Consider the following 15,843-nt stretch of genomic DNA (forward strand, 5'->3'; position numbering starts at 1 on the left):
ATTGCAAAGAACTGTAGAAAACAAGTCAAATCAGTCAGGAAAAGAAACAGTACTACAACAAATAATACGATCATCAAAAAACAAACAAGAAACAACATATAGTAACTGAAATCAAATGATAATAAGCTACAGGGAAGTACTACGACCCCTAGTATAACTGAACACACTAAACAACTCTCTAATGTCCACTAACCTTCGATTTTAATATGTATCCTCAACTACTTGCTATCTAAAGTGCTTTTGCGCCACTACATGAAAAGTATAATAAGCAATTCTTCTTATAGTAATATATGGTGAAAACAATATCTTAAAATGTTGATCAAAATTAATGTAATTTAACTTTTGAAAAATGAAACATGACAAATATGAGAGCATTTAGTAAATCTATTCTAATAATAACAATAATAATAAGAGGAAAATATTTATTTGCACATGTAATATATTGAGGAAAATTCCAAAAATGATATATAGATATAAATATAGTAACAACGTTAGACAATTTGTGCTACATATCCCCTTCGTATCTAGCCTGAGAAAGAGGGGAAGATAGAGATAATCTTTTTAGCAAAAACAGCAATAATGGCATCTATCATCAACAATCCCTTGACTTCACTCTGCAACACCAAGTCTGAAACTAATAATCTCTTCCGAATTTGCCCTTTAAGGTCTCATACACTAAATTTTTCCAAGTTCAACGCCGCCAACAGAAAGGTTAATTTCCATTTTGATATTTTGCTTGGAATGGGTGGTTTTGCTATTGGCTTTTGTTTTGAGGTACAACGCCTTCGTGGAAGGGAAGATGAATTCAAATTCTAAAAACAACTATAAAGTTGATCAAGATGAGAATTTGAAAATCCAAGTATAAAATTTATTTATTTATTTATTTGGGAAGAATCACCGTGTTCCAAACAACCTTGGAGCTCTACGGGATTATTTTATTCATACTAAAATAATGGAATACAAAAAATGAAGTCTGAAAGCAATTTTCTTAATATTTTGAGTTGATGCTCAAGATTTTCTGTATTGAGTTTTACTGATTGCTATTGAGCACTTGCTTAATTTTATTTACTTAATTTGGCTTGATCCTGGAGATCGCATTTGTAAGTTTTACCAACTTTAATTTGAGCTATAACTGGTCGAAAAAAATTCGTTAAGTGAAATATATATCAACGAGTGTGCTAATTTTGAATTATAAATCGAAATGTCAGCTTTATTTATGTGTTAATGAGAAGACATTTGATAGTTATAATTTAAGAGTGGATAAAAAAAAATGCATACATAATCATAGGACGACCTGTCTTTGATGACTTGTGGTCCAATTCTTTTTGTGTCACGTTCTATTTTCCTTCTGCCCTTCTGGGGTATGAGAGGTCATTTATGACCAAAGACAAAATACATGTAGATTTATTCATTTGATTCGTTTTTAATTTCTTTAGTACGATTTCATAAAGACTTCAGATTTTTAGGGCAATTGTAGGTCCAAAGCAAGAAGAATGGAGCCATTATCTTGAAAATGGCTGGTCGATTGTGTAATTTTGATATTTTGCTTAGAACGGGTGGTTTTGCTTTTGTATTTTGCTTTGAGGTAGCCTTCGTGGGAGGGAATGGAGGAGTTTTTTCGTTTTTCTTTTTTGGGCTGATGAAAGGAAATTTTATAACTGAAATGTAAATGCAGAAAGTAGGGGTGTACATGGACCGGGTTGATTTGGGTTTTTTGACCTCGGGTTTTTTGGTTTTCTCGAATTTTTCGGGTTTTTTTTTCCGAAAAAATCTTCATACAAATTATAATTTTTACTCCAAATATTTCTTTAGACCTAGTAAGATACAATTATATAATTAAGGTGTTTTTTTTTAAGAAAATAACAAAAATGTGAAATGAGTGATGACATTGTAATAAAACATTCAATAAAAAAGATAATGAAATAGCATAAAATAAATATTGCTAATTAATAAGCCATAGCGAAAATGATCATTATCTAAGAATACTAAATCATGCTAAAATAAGTACGACTAATAAGTATTAATTACATGATAAAGAAAAAAATAAAATTAAGTTATGTATTGTCATTGTTTAAATTAACAATGCAAAACTAAATAATTGATATCCAACATTATTATCATTCTTAGTGTTAGGCTTGAATTATTTTTATTAGCATCAATATTGATTTGGTTTTTGACTTTATTTGAGTTACTAAAATTTATGGGCTATAAATCCTATTGAAACATTCAAAATTCTAAGTCCAAACTTGAAAGAATGCGTTAAAAGACAAAGACTATGAAAAAACTTAAGAAATATTAATAAGTTACATTATAAGTAAATCTTTTATTTATAAAATATTTAAATATTTATACACATGTAATGTTGTGTTGGTTTAGTTCGGTTTGACTGTTTTTAGTTAAAACCAAACCAAACCAATTATGATCGGGTTTTTTTTCTAACACCAAACAAAGTCAAACCAAACCACTAATCGGGTTTTTTTCTCGGTTTGGTGCTATTTGTCGGTTTTTTCTTTGTACACCCCTAGCAGAAAATAACAGAGTCTTTGCACTAATTACTTCAGAATTATAAAACTGCTAAAATCCGAAACTAAGAAACCGTCGAACAACGTCCGGAAAAAAAGAAGACAGAAAACCGATGTAGTCCGTGGATTTTTTCAATTTTTAATTATCTTTCCACTTTTTTTTCTTGTGCAATCTGTTTTCTCTTATGTTATAGAGGCTTAATAGATACATTTGGTTATGATTCCCCTTTTGCACGAGTATTTATATGAAATGTAAGAACAACATATATTATTTCATTACGAGGTTCACAACTATGAAAGTTACAATTAGTTAAGTTCACAAAGTTTATGATTTGCTTATTTTTAAGGATTGAATAAAGTTGCATAAAATATAAAGCATGTCAAGGGTATATTCAAAGTGCTATGCTCGATCAAGTTAAGAAATCGATGCCGATCACAGCTAGATCAGAAGTCGGGTAGTTACAAACTTCTTTCTTAATTTTACTTTTTTTTTGGGGTTGTATCCTCGAAAGAAATGAGATCGTTTGCCCTCTTACAATTTTAATAGAAGAAATTGACATTTTCAAATTTCTTATGTGTTATTTTTCAGATCCCTTATATGTAAAAATAAAGATTTCTTATAAAAAGATCATAAAATTAAATACATTTTGTAAGTGCCTACAAACCCAGTTCTCCCGTATCCTCGAGGTCTCATGTGCATGGTTTTATACCAACTACAAATTGAGCTAACCTGCTGATATATCTAGTAACATGAGTTGTCAATGGTTGTGCTAATCTTGAGCTATAAATCAATGACTTGGTGGTTAGTTTTATTTAAGTACATGTTTTGGGGAAGAAAATTGATGGTTAAGTATTTTACTAAAAAACAAACAACCATTCAAACAAGGGAAAATGTGCAAATATGCCCCTCAATATTGTTATTTAGAGTATACCTCTCATTACAAAAGTGGTGCATATATACCCCTGCCATTACACAAGTGGTGCAAATATGTCATTTTTGCTGACATCATTTTTTTTTTTTAAATCATTTAGCTTGTTCTTTAATTAAAAATAAAAAATATGTCAACCTATTTTTTTGGTTGACTTATTTTTTTAAAGAAACGTGGTAATTTTTTTCCTGGTGGGTATGGTCTGGTTCATTTTAAAAAATGGACAAACTTATTTTTTTTTTTTTTAAGCCAAGGAGATATTTTTTTAAAACGAATGAGACAACCCACTAGAAAAATAAATTACCTCGTGGCTTTAAAAAAATAAGTCTGCTAAAAAAAATGGGAGACATATTTTTTTTATAGCCACGTGACATTTTCTTCATTAAGAGATATAAGCTAAATGATTTTCAAAAAGCGAAAAGGGTATATTTACACCATTTCTGTAACGGCAGGGGTATATTTGCCCATGTGTGTAACGGGAGGGTATATATGCACCACTTTTTTAACGAGGGCATATCTGCTCTAAATCGCAAAATTGAGGGGTATATTTACACCTTTGCCCTTCAAATAATAGGATATTTCTTCAATGATTTGTGGACCAACTTTAAATAATTACCTTCAATTTGTTTTATGCCCTTTTAGGGAGTGATAGGTCAGTTATGGCCACAGGCTGGCATCTTCATTTTTGGTACAACATTATTCTCGATGTTATATCACCCAAAAAAAAAAAAAATCAATTGTATGATTCACTATAAAAATTATTTTAGTTATATGTCTTTTTTGAAAAAAATCAAATGATATCAGTAAAAAAATTTAAAAGATTTACATGTCATATTTTTTTTTCTAATTTAAATTGTAATTGGTCGTGGGAAATCACTGGAAAAAGATGTCTTGCAATAGTAATTTGTACTGACTTTCATTGTTTGAAATTCTATATGGTCCTACCGAGCACCAAAAGCTTAGAATTGTATTGATTGAAAAGAAATAATTTGTTCAAACAACAAAAAGATAGTAGTATAATAATAATAAAACGAAACAAAAAAGTAACCACATCATACAATTCAGAACTCCTGTAATTTAGGTAAGTGTTTGGAAATGATTTTGTCGAGTTTTTAAAAAAAATATTAAAATTAAAATATAAAATAATATTGTAAGTTCTACTTAGGGGTGTTCATGCGTCGGTTTTGATATGTTTTTAGTCAAAACCAAAACCAAACCACCAAATATAATACATATCCATCGGTTTGGTTGTTGTCGGTTTGGTTCGGTTTTTAAGAAATCTAATGATATTTCTCTCTTTCATTTTTTTCTCTACGATTAGGAAAGACTTTTCCACCATTTTCTAACTTATAATCGCATATTACCCTTTATTGTGGCAGCTATAATTTTCTTGGATTATGGAGAAAATGTCTTAAAATCTATAAGCTTTAATCAAGTGAATACAGTTTATAAGAAATACAGCTTTTTTTTAGGTAAATCTCATAATTATTTTTTTGATTAAATGAGTTTGGATTCATGGATTTCTTTAAGAAATGGGCTTAAAGTGTAGATTTTATTAGCCTAATAGTGACAAAGAAAATTTTGGTGAAAAAGTAAACAAAATATTTAAAAGTATTTATAAAAACTAATATATTGTATATATATTTCTATAAATATTGTGTATTATTTTTTCAGTTCGGTTTGTTTTTAATAAAACCAAACCAAACATTATCGGTTTTTTAAATTTAAAATCAAACCAAACCCAAACAATTATCGGTTTATTTAATTAGTTTGTTTGATTTGTGGTTTGAATTGATTTTTAACCAAACCATAAACACTTCTAGTACTACTGTAATTTTTGTCCAAGAACCTTTATAAGAAACCAATCATCTACTCAATTTTTAAAAAATAAAAAAAATTATCTTCTCTTCAATTATAAGAAAAAAAGAAGGAAAGAATTAGTATTTATTTCAAATTCTCAAAAGAAAAACGTAAATTCCATAGATAGACCAAATTAAAGTTTTACAACAAATTGTTTTGAACACTTTTATAATATGATTAATTGAAACACAATTACTTCAAAATAAAATCTAATATTATAAAAATCCAATACAAAACAGTTAAACTTATATTTGAGTATCAATCAATTAGAGCCTTACAAAGTGAGGGGTTAAGTACTAGATTTTGAAATACCATGAGTACTCCATTCATCCCACGGTACTTGTCATGTTTCGCTTTACGAGAATCAATTTGATTAATTTTCAGAATTAAATTAGATTAGATTAATTTAATATTTTAAAATTACAATTTAAATATTTAAAAAGCTACACGAAAAATAATTTAACAACATACCCAGTGTTACGCAGACTTTACGCCTACCTTGGAGGTAGAGAGGTTGTTTCTGATAGACCCTCGGCTCAAGGAAAATCATATCAAAGCAGATCGAAAAAAGAAATAATGTCACTGCAGCAATCATGGCAAAGAACTGTAGAAAACAAGTCAAATCAATCAGGAAAAGAAACAGTACTACAACAAATAATACGGTCATCAAAAAACAAACAAGAAACAACATATAGTAACTAAAATCAAATGACAACAAGCTACAGGGAAGTACTACGATCCCTAGTATAACTGAACACACTAAACAACTCTCTAATACCTACTAACCTTCTATCTTAATCCGTATATCCTTGATCAACTGCTTTTGCGCCACTACATGAAAAGTATAATAAGCAATTCTTCTTATAGTAATATATGGTGAAAACTATATCTTAAAATATTGGTCAAAATTAATGTAATTCAACTCTCTATAAATGAAACATGACAAATATGAGAGTATTTAGTAAATCTATTCTAATAATAACAATAATAATAAGAGGAAAATATTTATTTGCACATGTAATATATCGAGGAAAATTCCAAAAATGATATAGAGATAAATATAGTAACAACGTTAGACAATTTGTGCTATATATCCCCCTTTTTGTATCTACCCTGAGAAAGAGGGGAAGATAGAGATAATCTTTTTAGCAAAAACAGCAAGAATGGCATCTATCATCAACAATCCCTTGACTTCACTCTGCAACACCAAGACTGAAACTAATAATCTCTTCCGAATTTGCCCTTTAAGGTCTCATACACTAATTTTTTCCAAGTTCAACAGAAAGGTTAATTTCCCTTGTGTTGTTTGCAAAGCGGTGTCTGTGCAAACTAAATCACCCACTGAAATTGAAGGCCTTAACATCGCTGAAGATGTTACACAGGTGAATTTTATATTTCTTTTTGTCTGACAAGTGTTTGATGAATTGACTCTGTTAGGGATATGAGTTAATTTCTCATTCAGGGTTACTTAGATGTGCTGAATGTACAAATAAGACTTGAAATATTTGTTAAAGGAAAAATTATATCTGCCGGAAAACATATCTACAATTCAATTTTTTTTTTTGTCTTTTCTTTCGATAAAAACTTACCCGCCCTGGGTGTTTACACCAAGCAAGTAAATACATGTCTTGTATATAGTACATTTTTTAAACACTTAACCATGGTTAAGTGATATGCATTTTAACTTTGATTTGTTGATTCTTAAGGTTAATTGTTTAGTTAAGTGTAAATACCTGGTGCGGGTAAATATTTACCTTTCCACATTTCGATTCAAACGTTGAAAAATGATTTCAGCAAGGAGAACATTTTTCCGGGGTCATATGGAACACTCCCAAGTGTAAATTCTTAATTTTCTTGTCAAATTCTGTTTAGTTATGATATGGCTATACAATTTTCCAGTATTCAGCCTTTTGTCTCATTTCCGGAGTGTCAGTGAAACTTACGATATTAATGTCTGGCTTTTCAATTGGCATTTATTTTAGCTTATTTCAGTTATATTGGTCTCCAGACTGGTTTACTTATAAAATTTGCCTGCTGGTGGATAGTTTGCTTCCTGTATTTCTCATGTAATCACAAGCTTGTTGATGTTGCATTATCCTATGTTCCATTGTTAATTTCCAGCTCTGTGACATGGATATTTAAGAAAAGTTAGGCTTCTTTGATTATTAATGTACAAACTGTTCTGAACGAAGTCTCAATATTTCTTTGATGACAACATATGGCTATACTTAACTTTAGTCCGTTACAATATTTCCAAATCTGATTTGTATGAAAGACGATTAGCAGGAAACATTCATATAGTTCTTGTTGATATTGGTTGCCCCTCTCTATTCTATTTGTTTCTTCATATTGTAATGCTTATTTTTGTGATATTATTTGACAGCTTATTGGGAACACACCAATGGTTTACCTCAACACCATCGCTAAGGGTTGTGTTGCAAACATTGCTGCTAAACTTGAGATTATGGAGCCATGTTGCAGTGTTAAGGACAGGTGAGGGAGTTTTTTGTTTGTATTGCAATATATGAATTTCCTTTAACCTAGAATTTTGAACTGAAAAATTCTTTTAATTGGTTCAGTATACATATCTTTTCTTTCATGAATGTATTAATGAACGTTGTGTTAGGTTCTTGCCAATGTAAAAACAGTCTAATTACGATTAGAGGAGTCATATAGCCTACGCAACTAATATTGCATTGAGACATAGTTTTTGATTGATTGGCATTTCTGTTGCATTTCAGGATAGGATTGAGTATGATAACTGATGCCGAGGAGAAGGGACTTATATCTCCGGGGAAGGTAAGTTGGTCGATAAGCTAATTGTCTCTCTTGGTATAGACATATATCATTCTGAATCAATGGATCAAATGCTTAAGAATTTCTTTATTTAACATACTGTGAATGTTCTGTTGGATTAAAGTCTATTATGCATTTTAATAATCTCAGTCTCTTGTGTAATTATGACCTGTAGCCATAAGAATATCACCTATGTCATTTTGTACTTGATATTAGTATCACTGAATGTCGTTTATCTGATTGACCAGAGTTGGTTCTTCCCTTCTTTTTGAGGACCAAAAGTTTTTCTTGTAAGAGGACAGATAGAACCTAGTTATTTTTTGTTCTGGTTTTGTCATCTTAGTTTTCCTTAGTATAGTCAAATTGCTTTCATCATTTTGGGTCTTCCAAGATGGCTGTTTATGGGTCTAACAAGTCTGGTAGGCCATTAGGTTTGGTTTCGAAAATGATGACTTTACTGGGGCCACTTAAGTACAGGTTTTGAGCATGATGGCGTTGATTCCCATCTAAAGGTCTGTGGCTTTAATGATGAACTTGGAAGTCCTTTGCACATTCTTGAGGCTCTGTGTGTTTGCTTGTCTACTAAATTGACATTTTTCCTTCTTCCTGGTATATTTTACTTTTCAGTACATAGTCCATGTCTTACTTAGAAAAAAAAGTACAAAGCTCATAACTCCATACTAACTACTAAGATAACGCATGTAATTAACTGTAGGCTTTCATAGCTCATATGCTCCTTGTGCAAATTAATAATTTGTTTGAATTTACTTTTTGATTGTTTTTCTTATTTCTTAATTCTTGTTGTACTTATCTTAGACTGTCCTAGTGGAGCCTACTAGTGGAAACACAGGCATTGGGCTTGCCTTTATTGCTGCTTCCAGAGGATACAAGCTCATCTTAACGATGCCTGCGTCAATGAGTCTTGAAAGAAGGGTTATTCTGAAAGCTTTTGGAGCCGAACTTGTTTTAACTGATCCAGCTAAAGGGATGAAAGGAGCTGTTTCAAAGGCTGAAGAAATATTGAGTAACACACCAGATGCCTATATCCTTCAACAGTTCGACAATCCCGCCAACCCTAAGGTTCTTCTCCTAACACCTCACTCTTTATTTTTATTAATGGCTTCTTCTCTTGATCAATTTAAACTCCTGATGGTGATTGTGGTGACTAATTCTTCATGTTGCCAATCCAATCATTATATATTTAATGTAATTGTTAGAGAGAGTAGCGACTAAAAGAACTCTATATGAGTGTCAGAGTGGATTTCTAACTATGCTCTGAACTTAAAGCTTTTACTTTTCTAACTATGCTCTGCTTCATGGTTCTGCTAACCTACTACATGAAGCAGTTGATTAGAACCATATACAATTTTGATTTATCCAAAGTACCCTTGTCACTTCTTTAAAGTGCCTTGATGTCGTAGGTAATTATGTTATTTTAATGTAAAACAGGAAAGAAAAAGAGGAAATTGTAAGCAACTCGTCATTATTCAAAATCTCTTTATTCTCCCGATCCAGTAGCAACACAGCTTCAGCACACAAGCTCCTTTGTTTTCCATAATGAACTTGCATATAATCTTGTCTGTGTAATTACATGAAAAACAGAATGTGAGCAAGAATTAGCTCTTTTAAAGGAAAAGGTTAACTGAAGCAATTGAAGTAATTAAAGTTCATGTCCTTTCGGTTCTCGTCACCCCTAATACTTTTTCTTAGACATTCAACCTTAGTGACCGCCATGTTCAGTGGGAAATTCAACTTCCAATTTCCATTCCCTCGACCCACAATTTCCTCTTCATCTTCACAAGAACGGTGTTGCACATTTATCTCATCACCTTTGACAGTGGCTCCAGGAATTTTTTGACAATAATTAGTACTCCGTGTCTCCTTAGTTCTTCATTCTTCTTTCTTCCTTCTTATCTTGTACTCTTGTTCATGTTTTTAGGGTTTTGTCTGTGTTAAAATTCCAATTGGGTTTATTAGAGAGAAGGGAAGAGGCTCCTGATGGTGGGTTTAGATTTTAAGTGAAAAGACAAAAGAAATTTTCTTTTCTTTGGTACTTCCTTTTATTAACAACTACTCTAGTTTATCGAACACTAACTTTCAACAAGAAGGAAAAAAAAAAAAAAAAGAACTGAACTGGAGTAAGCTGCCACAAATAATGAAATAATCAGTAAGTAATTGGCATATGCTGGATTATAAATCCAACTGTAACGTGATTAACAGTCAAATATTAGTTTCTGGCAGTTACTGATTTCGTCTTTACTCTGAATTGTAAGCTGAACTTTCATATGTTTAGCATGTAAGTTGAATGTAAAAGCATCTATTTTAGCCATTGTGATGGTTTCCTATTAGTGCAACCAAAAAGATTCAAAATCAAACCAATGCTTCCTTCTTTTCTATTATCCTTTTGACATGAAAGAGGAGGAGGAAAAAATTATAAAGAGGAAGGAAAGAAGTTACATGGAGGAAGAAAATGGGGAGGAGGAGTTTGATGGGGAAAGAAATAGACCGGACCAGTAGCTGGAGAAATATAGAGAGGGGCTATTCGCTGGAGAATAGGAAAGATAATTGGGACTGCTAATTCGGAAGAGGGGTGTTGAACTTTTTTTGTTGAAAAGACAAAAAAGTCTCTAATATTAAAAAGATGGGAGGGGAACGTGTTTAATCCTACCAACCCCCCCCCCCCCACACGCCCCCCCACCCCGTTTTTTTTTTTTTTTTTTTTTTTTTTAAGACATTATTCTTGAGTTTACACATTAGGACTTGTATTTGCTTGTATGGTGCAGATACACTATGAAACAACGGGTCCAGAAATCTGGGAAGACACAAAAGGCAAGGTAGACATACTTGTTGCAGGCATTGGAACTGGCGGAACCATTTCAGGAACAGGCCGATTCCTTAAAGAGCAAAATCCAAACATTAAGGTATTAATGTTGCTTGGATAAAAAAAGTACATTCTATAAGTGTAGCTCTAAAGTTCATGCGTATGTCAGTTCATTGCCTTCTAAGATGTGAAAAATACATGGGATGGTGCTGAGAAAGTATCTTCATGCAGTTGATATTAAGTATTCATTACTCCTTTTTATTGCTTTTTGTTGCCTTTATCAGATTATTGGTGTGGAGCCCACCGAAAGTAACGTACTATCAGGGGGCAAGCCTGGTAAGACGATATTCAGATATTAATCTGACTTTTCGCTTTTGAAGTTAAATCCTGTCTTGTTCTACTTTCTGCAATGTGAAATTGCAGGCCCTCACAAAATTCAAGGGATTGGAGCAGGTTTTATTCCAGGAAACTTGGATCAAGATGTCATGGATGAAGTGATAGAGGTCACATTCTAATCTATCCCATTAAAAACATGTCATTTCATCTTCTTTAAACTTGTGAAAATTATAAACTACGAAAGATTTCATGTGTCATACATAGTCATTTCAATTATAAACATGACTAAGAACTTTGCCATCTGAAAGTTGGTGTACTTGTAGTTGAACAGGAACCCATATTCCTGTTGTGGTGCACCAATTTACCATCTCAAAGTAGTCTTACCTTCTTTTCTGGCTTCTAAGGGCAAGTTTTTTTTTTTTTTTTTTTTGACACTCGTTCAATTTGTTAAGCCTGCCTTCCCTTGCAACACTATTTCCCATTTCCCTTAGGTTATGCTAAAACTTTCCTTAGAATCAAAGTTAAATGAAATTTATCGTCAAATTTCGTATTTCACTCACTAACATTTTATAAGTAGGAAGAAACATTCCGCTGCTGCACCTGTAAGCAAAACATTGGAAGGTTATTTTGCTTTGCAGAAATGACATTTCTTATTTGGTTTTCATCTGGTAAAAGCAGGATGCAAAATCTATTACTTTGCCAATATATCAACTAATTGAGCGCATTTAGCTTGTCGAACAGTTCATTCAGCTTTATTAGCCATTTAGCCTGGCAATTGTCTCCACAATTTATGTAGCTATAGTTCATTTATTTGCATGGTTCCACTCTGTGCTACTCTGCTAGAACAAGTTCTTATCCTTAGTTTAATCTCCTATCAAAATTCTAGAGGTTATCATATACTCTACCTTTCTTTTTAAATAATGTATCTGCATTATTTTTCTTGTTAAATTCCGTCTTGGAACAAGTTATCCCGATTGTCAGCTATATAATATTGTATAAGCCTATGCAATTCTGATATTGAATAGAGAATTGTTCCTTGTAAGTTCTCTCCCATAGTTATGGGTGATTTACTTGTGTATCCAATGTAGGTGTAGAGTTCAAATCTGGATGGCCTTCTGTGAAAAAGTATACCAGAAAACATTCTGTATTATGCTTATCCCCAGGCCACAAAAAAAAAAAATAAAGAAGAAGAAGAATGAAAAAGGACTGGCTTTTCCTTGGCCTTGTTTGAATATTTGATCCAGATGCATGTTTTACTCCTTTGGATTTTCACAAGGTTGTGATGTCTGTATTAATCTTCCAGTACTCATTAGGAAAAAAAATACAAATCTGTCATCTTCCCGTGTATTTACTCATTTGCTTGAATTTTCAGATATCGAGTGACGATGCTGTTGAAACTGCAAAGCAACTTGCGCTACAAGAAGGGTTGTTGGTTAGTGCTTCTTACCAATCTTTGTATCAGCTGATTTTTGAGAGAGCTTTAAATGAACATAAGCTTCAAATGTCCATTAATTCATCCTTGTAACAGATTGTGGATGCATTATAGAAACCTTATTAGTGGTTGAGCTGCAACTTGTCATGCTCCAATTTTAATGTATATATACATCTTTCTATGAACCATGCTGAATGATTTGTTAATCGAGATATTTTAGGATTCAAATGTGTGTGAGTCATTCCAAATTGCGTTTGCTATCAAATTCACTATATATTGTCATCTTGAAATACTTGAATGATCGTTTTCTACTTTTTTTGAATAAGTGACTGATCTTTTTCTGCTTGTGATAATCAGGTTGGGATTTCTTCCGGAGCAGCTGCACTTGCTGCCATTCAGGTTGCGAAGAGACCTGAGAATGCAGGGAAGCTTATTGCGGTAGGTTCAATCGTAATTTCTGCATTTTTCCGACACGTGTGCATCTCCATGCTGCTTCATTTCCTTTTTCGTCAACCTCATCAAACTTTAGTATTTGTTTTTCCCTTCACTTCTTACAAAGTAAATCATCGTTCCATGCATTTTCCCTGAAGTTGGTAGGATTAGGGTATTTTTCATTTTTGGCCCGTCAGCCAAAATTAATTACGGATTCTAACCAAAATATACAAAACTTATACACTTATTATGTATATTGTATGCTATTTTGTAAATTAGTTCAGCTGAAGGTATTGGAGTGAAATTACTCTAGATTTTAATAGCTCTGCATTGTTAAAAAGTTCCTTTGAGTTTCATTTTTTTTTTTTTTTTTTTTTTTTTTTTTTTTTTTTTTTAAAGTTCCTTTGAGTTAGTTGCATGACGCAGTCACATAAATATCATGGGCAGTCACTTGTTTAGATGCATTAAACTTCTTCAACAATTCTTGTAGGTTGTATTTCCAAGCTATGGGGAAAGATACCTCTCCTCAATACTTTTCCAGTCAATACGAGAGGAATGCGAGAACATGAAGCCAGAATTGTAGAGATCTTCCTTTTTTCCAGTATCTTCTGATTCCTAATAAAGTAACGATGATATCTGGTGATCATTCAGATTATCTTTGCCCCATTTTCCCTGCCTTTTCTAGCTGCCACACTTTTGTTTGTTATTTAGCTGGCTGCTGGTGTATACAATAGATCAGGTACTAAGATGGTTTTGATGAACAAGCTTAGACTGTCTCATTGGTTTTTTTTGAGGATTTTTTATTTGAATTAATCAAGAAACTTTAGTGAATTTTCAGTGCTGTTTGCGTCTTTCAATCCCATTTTTTGTTTTTTTGCGTCTGTTTGCAAGTTTCTCTTCATCTTTTTTGTTACTTGTAGAAGTTTTCTGCCCTGTGCTACCTGGAAGCTGGAGTCCTGTAAGACACGCTCTTTAGATCCTGCAATGTCAAGTGCAACATCAGATTCACAAAAACTGTTCCTTGTAGAGACGTAAAAATAATAATGTAGTAGTTCATAGTAGTTTTTACGTATTTTCAAAACTGTGTTTTTCTAAAGACAATCACGCACTCGATATATTTATTACTAGTCGTTTAAGTGATTCTTAGGAATCTTCCACCTCAAACACAATTTAGCCCATTATAAATGCTCTTTTAGTTATTAGGAAATTACACCAAGCGACCTTGAAAAAGGACGGTCGGTTAAAAGCAACTAATCACATTTCTGGCATAAAATTATCATTCTATGAATGAAGATGACAGTCCCCTGCTTAATCAAATCCCAAATAGTCAAGCATGAATCAAAAGCTTGATTATCTTGTATTCTCCTCTCATTCCACCCAAATCCATTTCCAAACATTTCCTTGGAGTTCAAAGATTGTGTTGTTCAAGCTTTGATGTTACAGTAAATTAATTCACCTTTCACAAATCAACAAATCATATTATTACAAATATTTTTTACAATACTTTCTTTAATTTTATGTCCAACAATTTGTTCATATCTTAATATACATACAAATTTTCCTACAAAATGTACTTGAAGTACTTCAAGTGGTCCACATATAATGAACTTGCTCCTACCAAATTTTTTCTTACCATAAGAACACAAGAGGAGGAGGTGTAATCATGCAAAAATATTGTTATCTTCCTTAGCATAGGCCATGATCTTCTGACAATATTTTTATGGAAATGGGCCAAGATTACTTCCTATTGATATCATATGTATGTTGTCGTTGTCTCGTATTAAATTTGTAGAACGTTTTTGGCAAATGTATGATTTCCATGGAAGTGAGCATAGCATATGGTCGAGTAACAAATCTGATGATATAAAGATATTATTACTAATCTATCTATACTATATTAAAAGCATGGGCCTTAGAAATGTTGATTGAGTTTTTTGTCTTCCATTAAAAGACTTCACAATAGACAAAATTGTAATTTTCTATTTTCCTCAAATTAATTATCTTTATAATAGTTCACCTATTTTATTTTTGAAAAAGTAAAATATATACCGTTATTTTTGGAGTCCTTTTTCATTAGTATTACTTACGTTTGTCTTTTCTTTGTTTAGGTATAGAATTCATTTAAGTTTAGGACTTACCAAAATTGCCATAGGCGTAGGAAAAGAAACAGGTTAAAGGTTTCAGTAATCAATATACTACTTTAGATTTACAATTCTTTTATTAATTAAACCATGAGAGTCGGTTGTTGAAGAAAATAAAAATATTTGTTCTTTGTTCCTAATAGAACTCTTCTATATTCTATACAAAAACAAGAGAACGTATAGATTGAATTTTTCTGTCTTAGATAGATGTGGTTTTCTTGATGTTTAATTTACACAACTTTTGTTTTTTGTGTCAAAAAAATATGCTGATAATATTTTATTTTCTTTCTGTGTTGTTTGTACAGGGATTTTGAAGATCAATGAGAATGACAACGAAAATTCAATATGACGGAACAAATTCTTGTGGCCAAGCAGTGAACTAGCTTTTGACCTCATTGATACGCTGAATTGATGGGATAATCACTTTTTTTTTTATTACTTTGCGTCTACCTATTTGATATGTGAAAGTTGTACAAATTTATTTGAATATAGGTCATGTTATATTAATTAATTTGATCGAGTTTTGATTATGCATTTGGATTTTTTTCTTACCTAATGCAGGTTCCTCAAAATA

At 31.9% G+C, this 15,843-nt stretch overlaps 1 protein-coding gene across 2 annotated transcripts; it reads left to right on the forward strand.

Moving 5' to 3' along the window:
- Positions 1 to 521: 521 nt before the first annotated feature.
- On the forward strand, positions 522 to 13,966 carry LOC132056661 (cysteine synthase, chloroplastic/chromoplastic). Of its 2 annotated transcripts, none has more exons than XM_059448959.1 (11): positions 522 to 711; positions 6,598 to 6,693; positions 7,695 to 7,804; positions 8,053 to 8,110; positions 8,924 to 9,187; positions 10,891 to 11,028; positions 11,213 to 11,264; positions 11,382 to 11,431; positions 12,637 to 12,696; positions 13,054 to 13,134; positions 13,619 to 13,966. In XM_059448959.1, exons 1-11 carry the CDS (start codon positions 580 to 582, stop codon positions 13,709 to 13,711), a joined length of 1,134 nt encoding a protein of 377 aa, XP_059304942.1. In that variant the 5' UTR covers positions 522 to 579; the 3' UTR covers positions 13,712 to 13,966. The 2 variants fall into 2 exon arrangements, with proteins under 2 accessions (XP_059304942.1, XP_059304934.1); XM_059448951.1 differs by having other exon boundaries at positions 523 to 711; positions 11,352 to 11,431.
- Positions 13,967 to 15,843: the final 1,877 nt, after the last annotated feature.

Source organism: Lycium ferocissimum, chromosome 1 (assembly GCF_029784015.1).
Source record: "Lycium ferocissimum isolate CSIRO_LF1 chromosome 1, AGI_CSIRO_Lferr_CH_V1, whole genome shotgun sequence".
In the NCBI taxonomy this organism is placed as follows: domain Eukaryota; kingdom Viridiplantae; phylum Streptophyta; class Magnoliopsida; order Solanales; family Solanaceae; genus Lycium; species Lycium ferocissimum.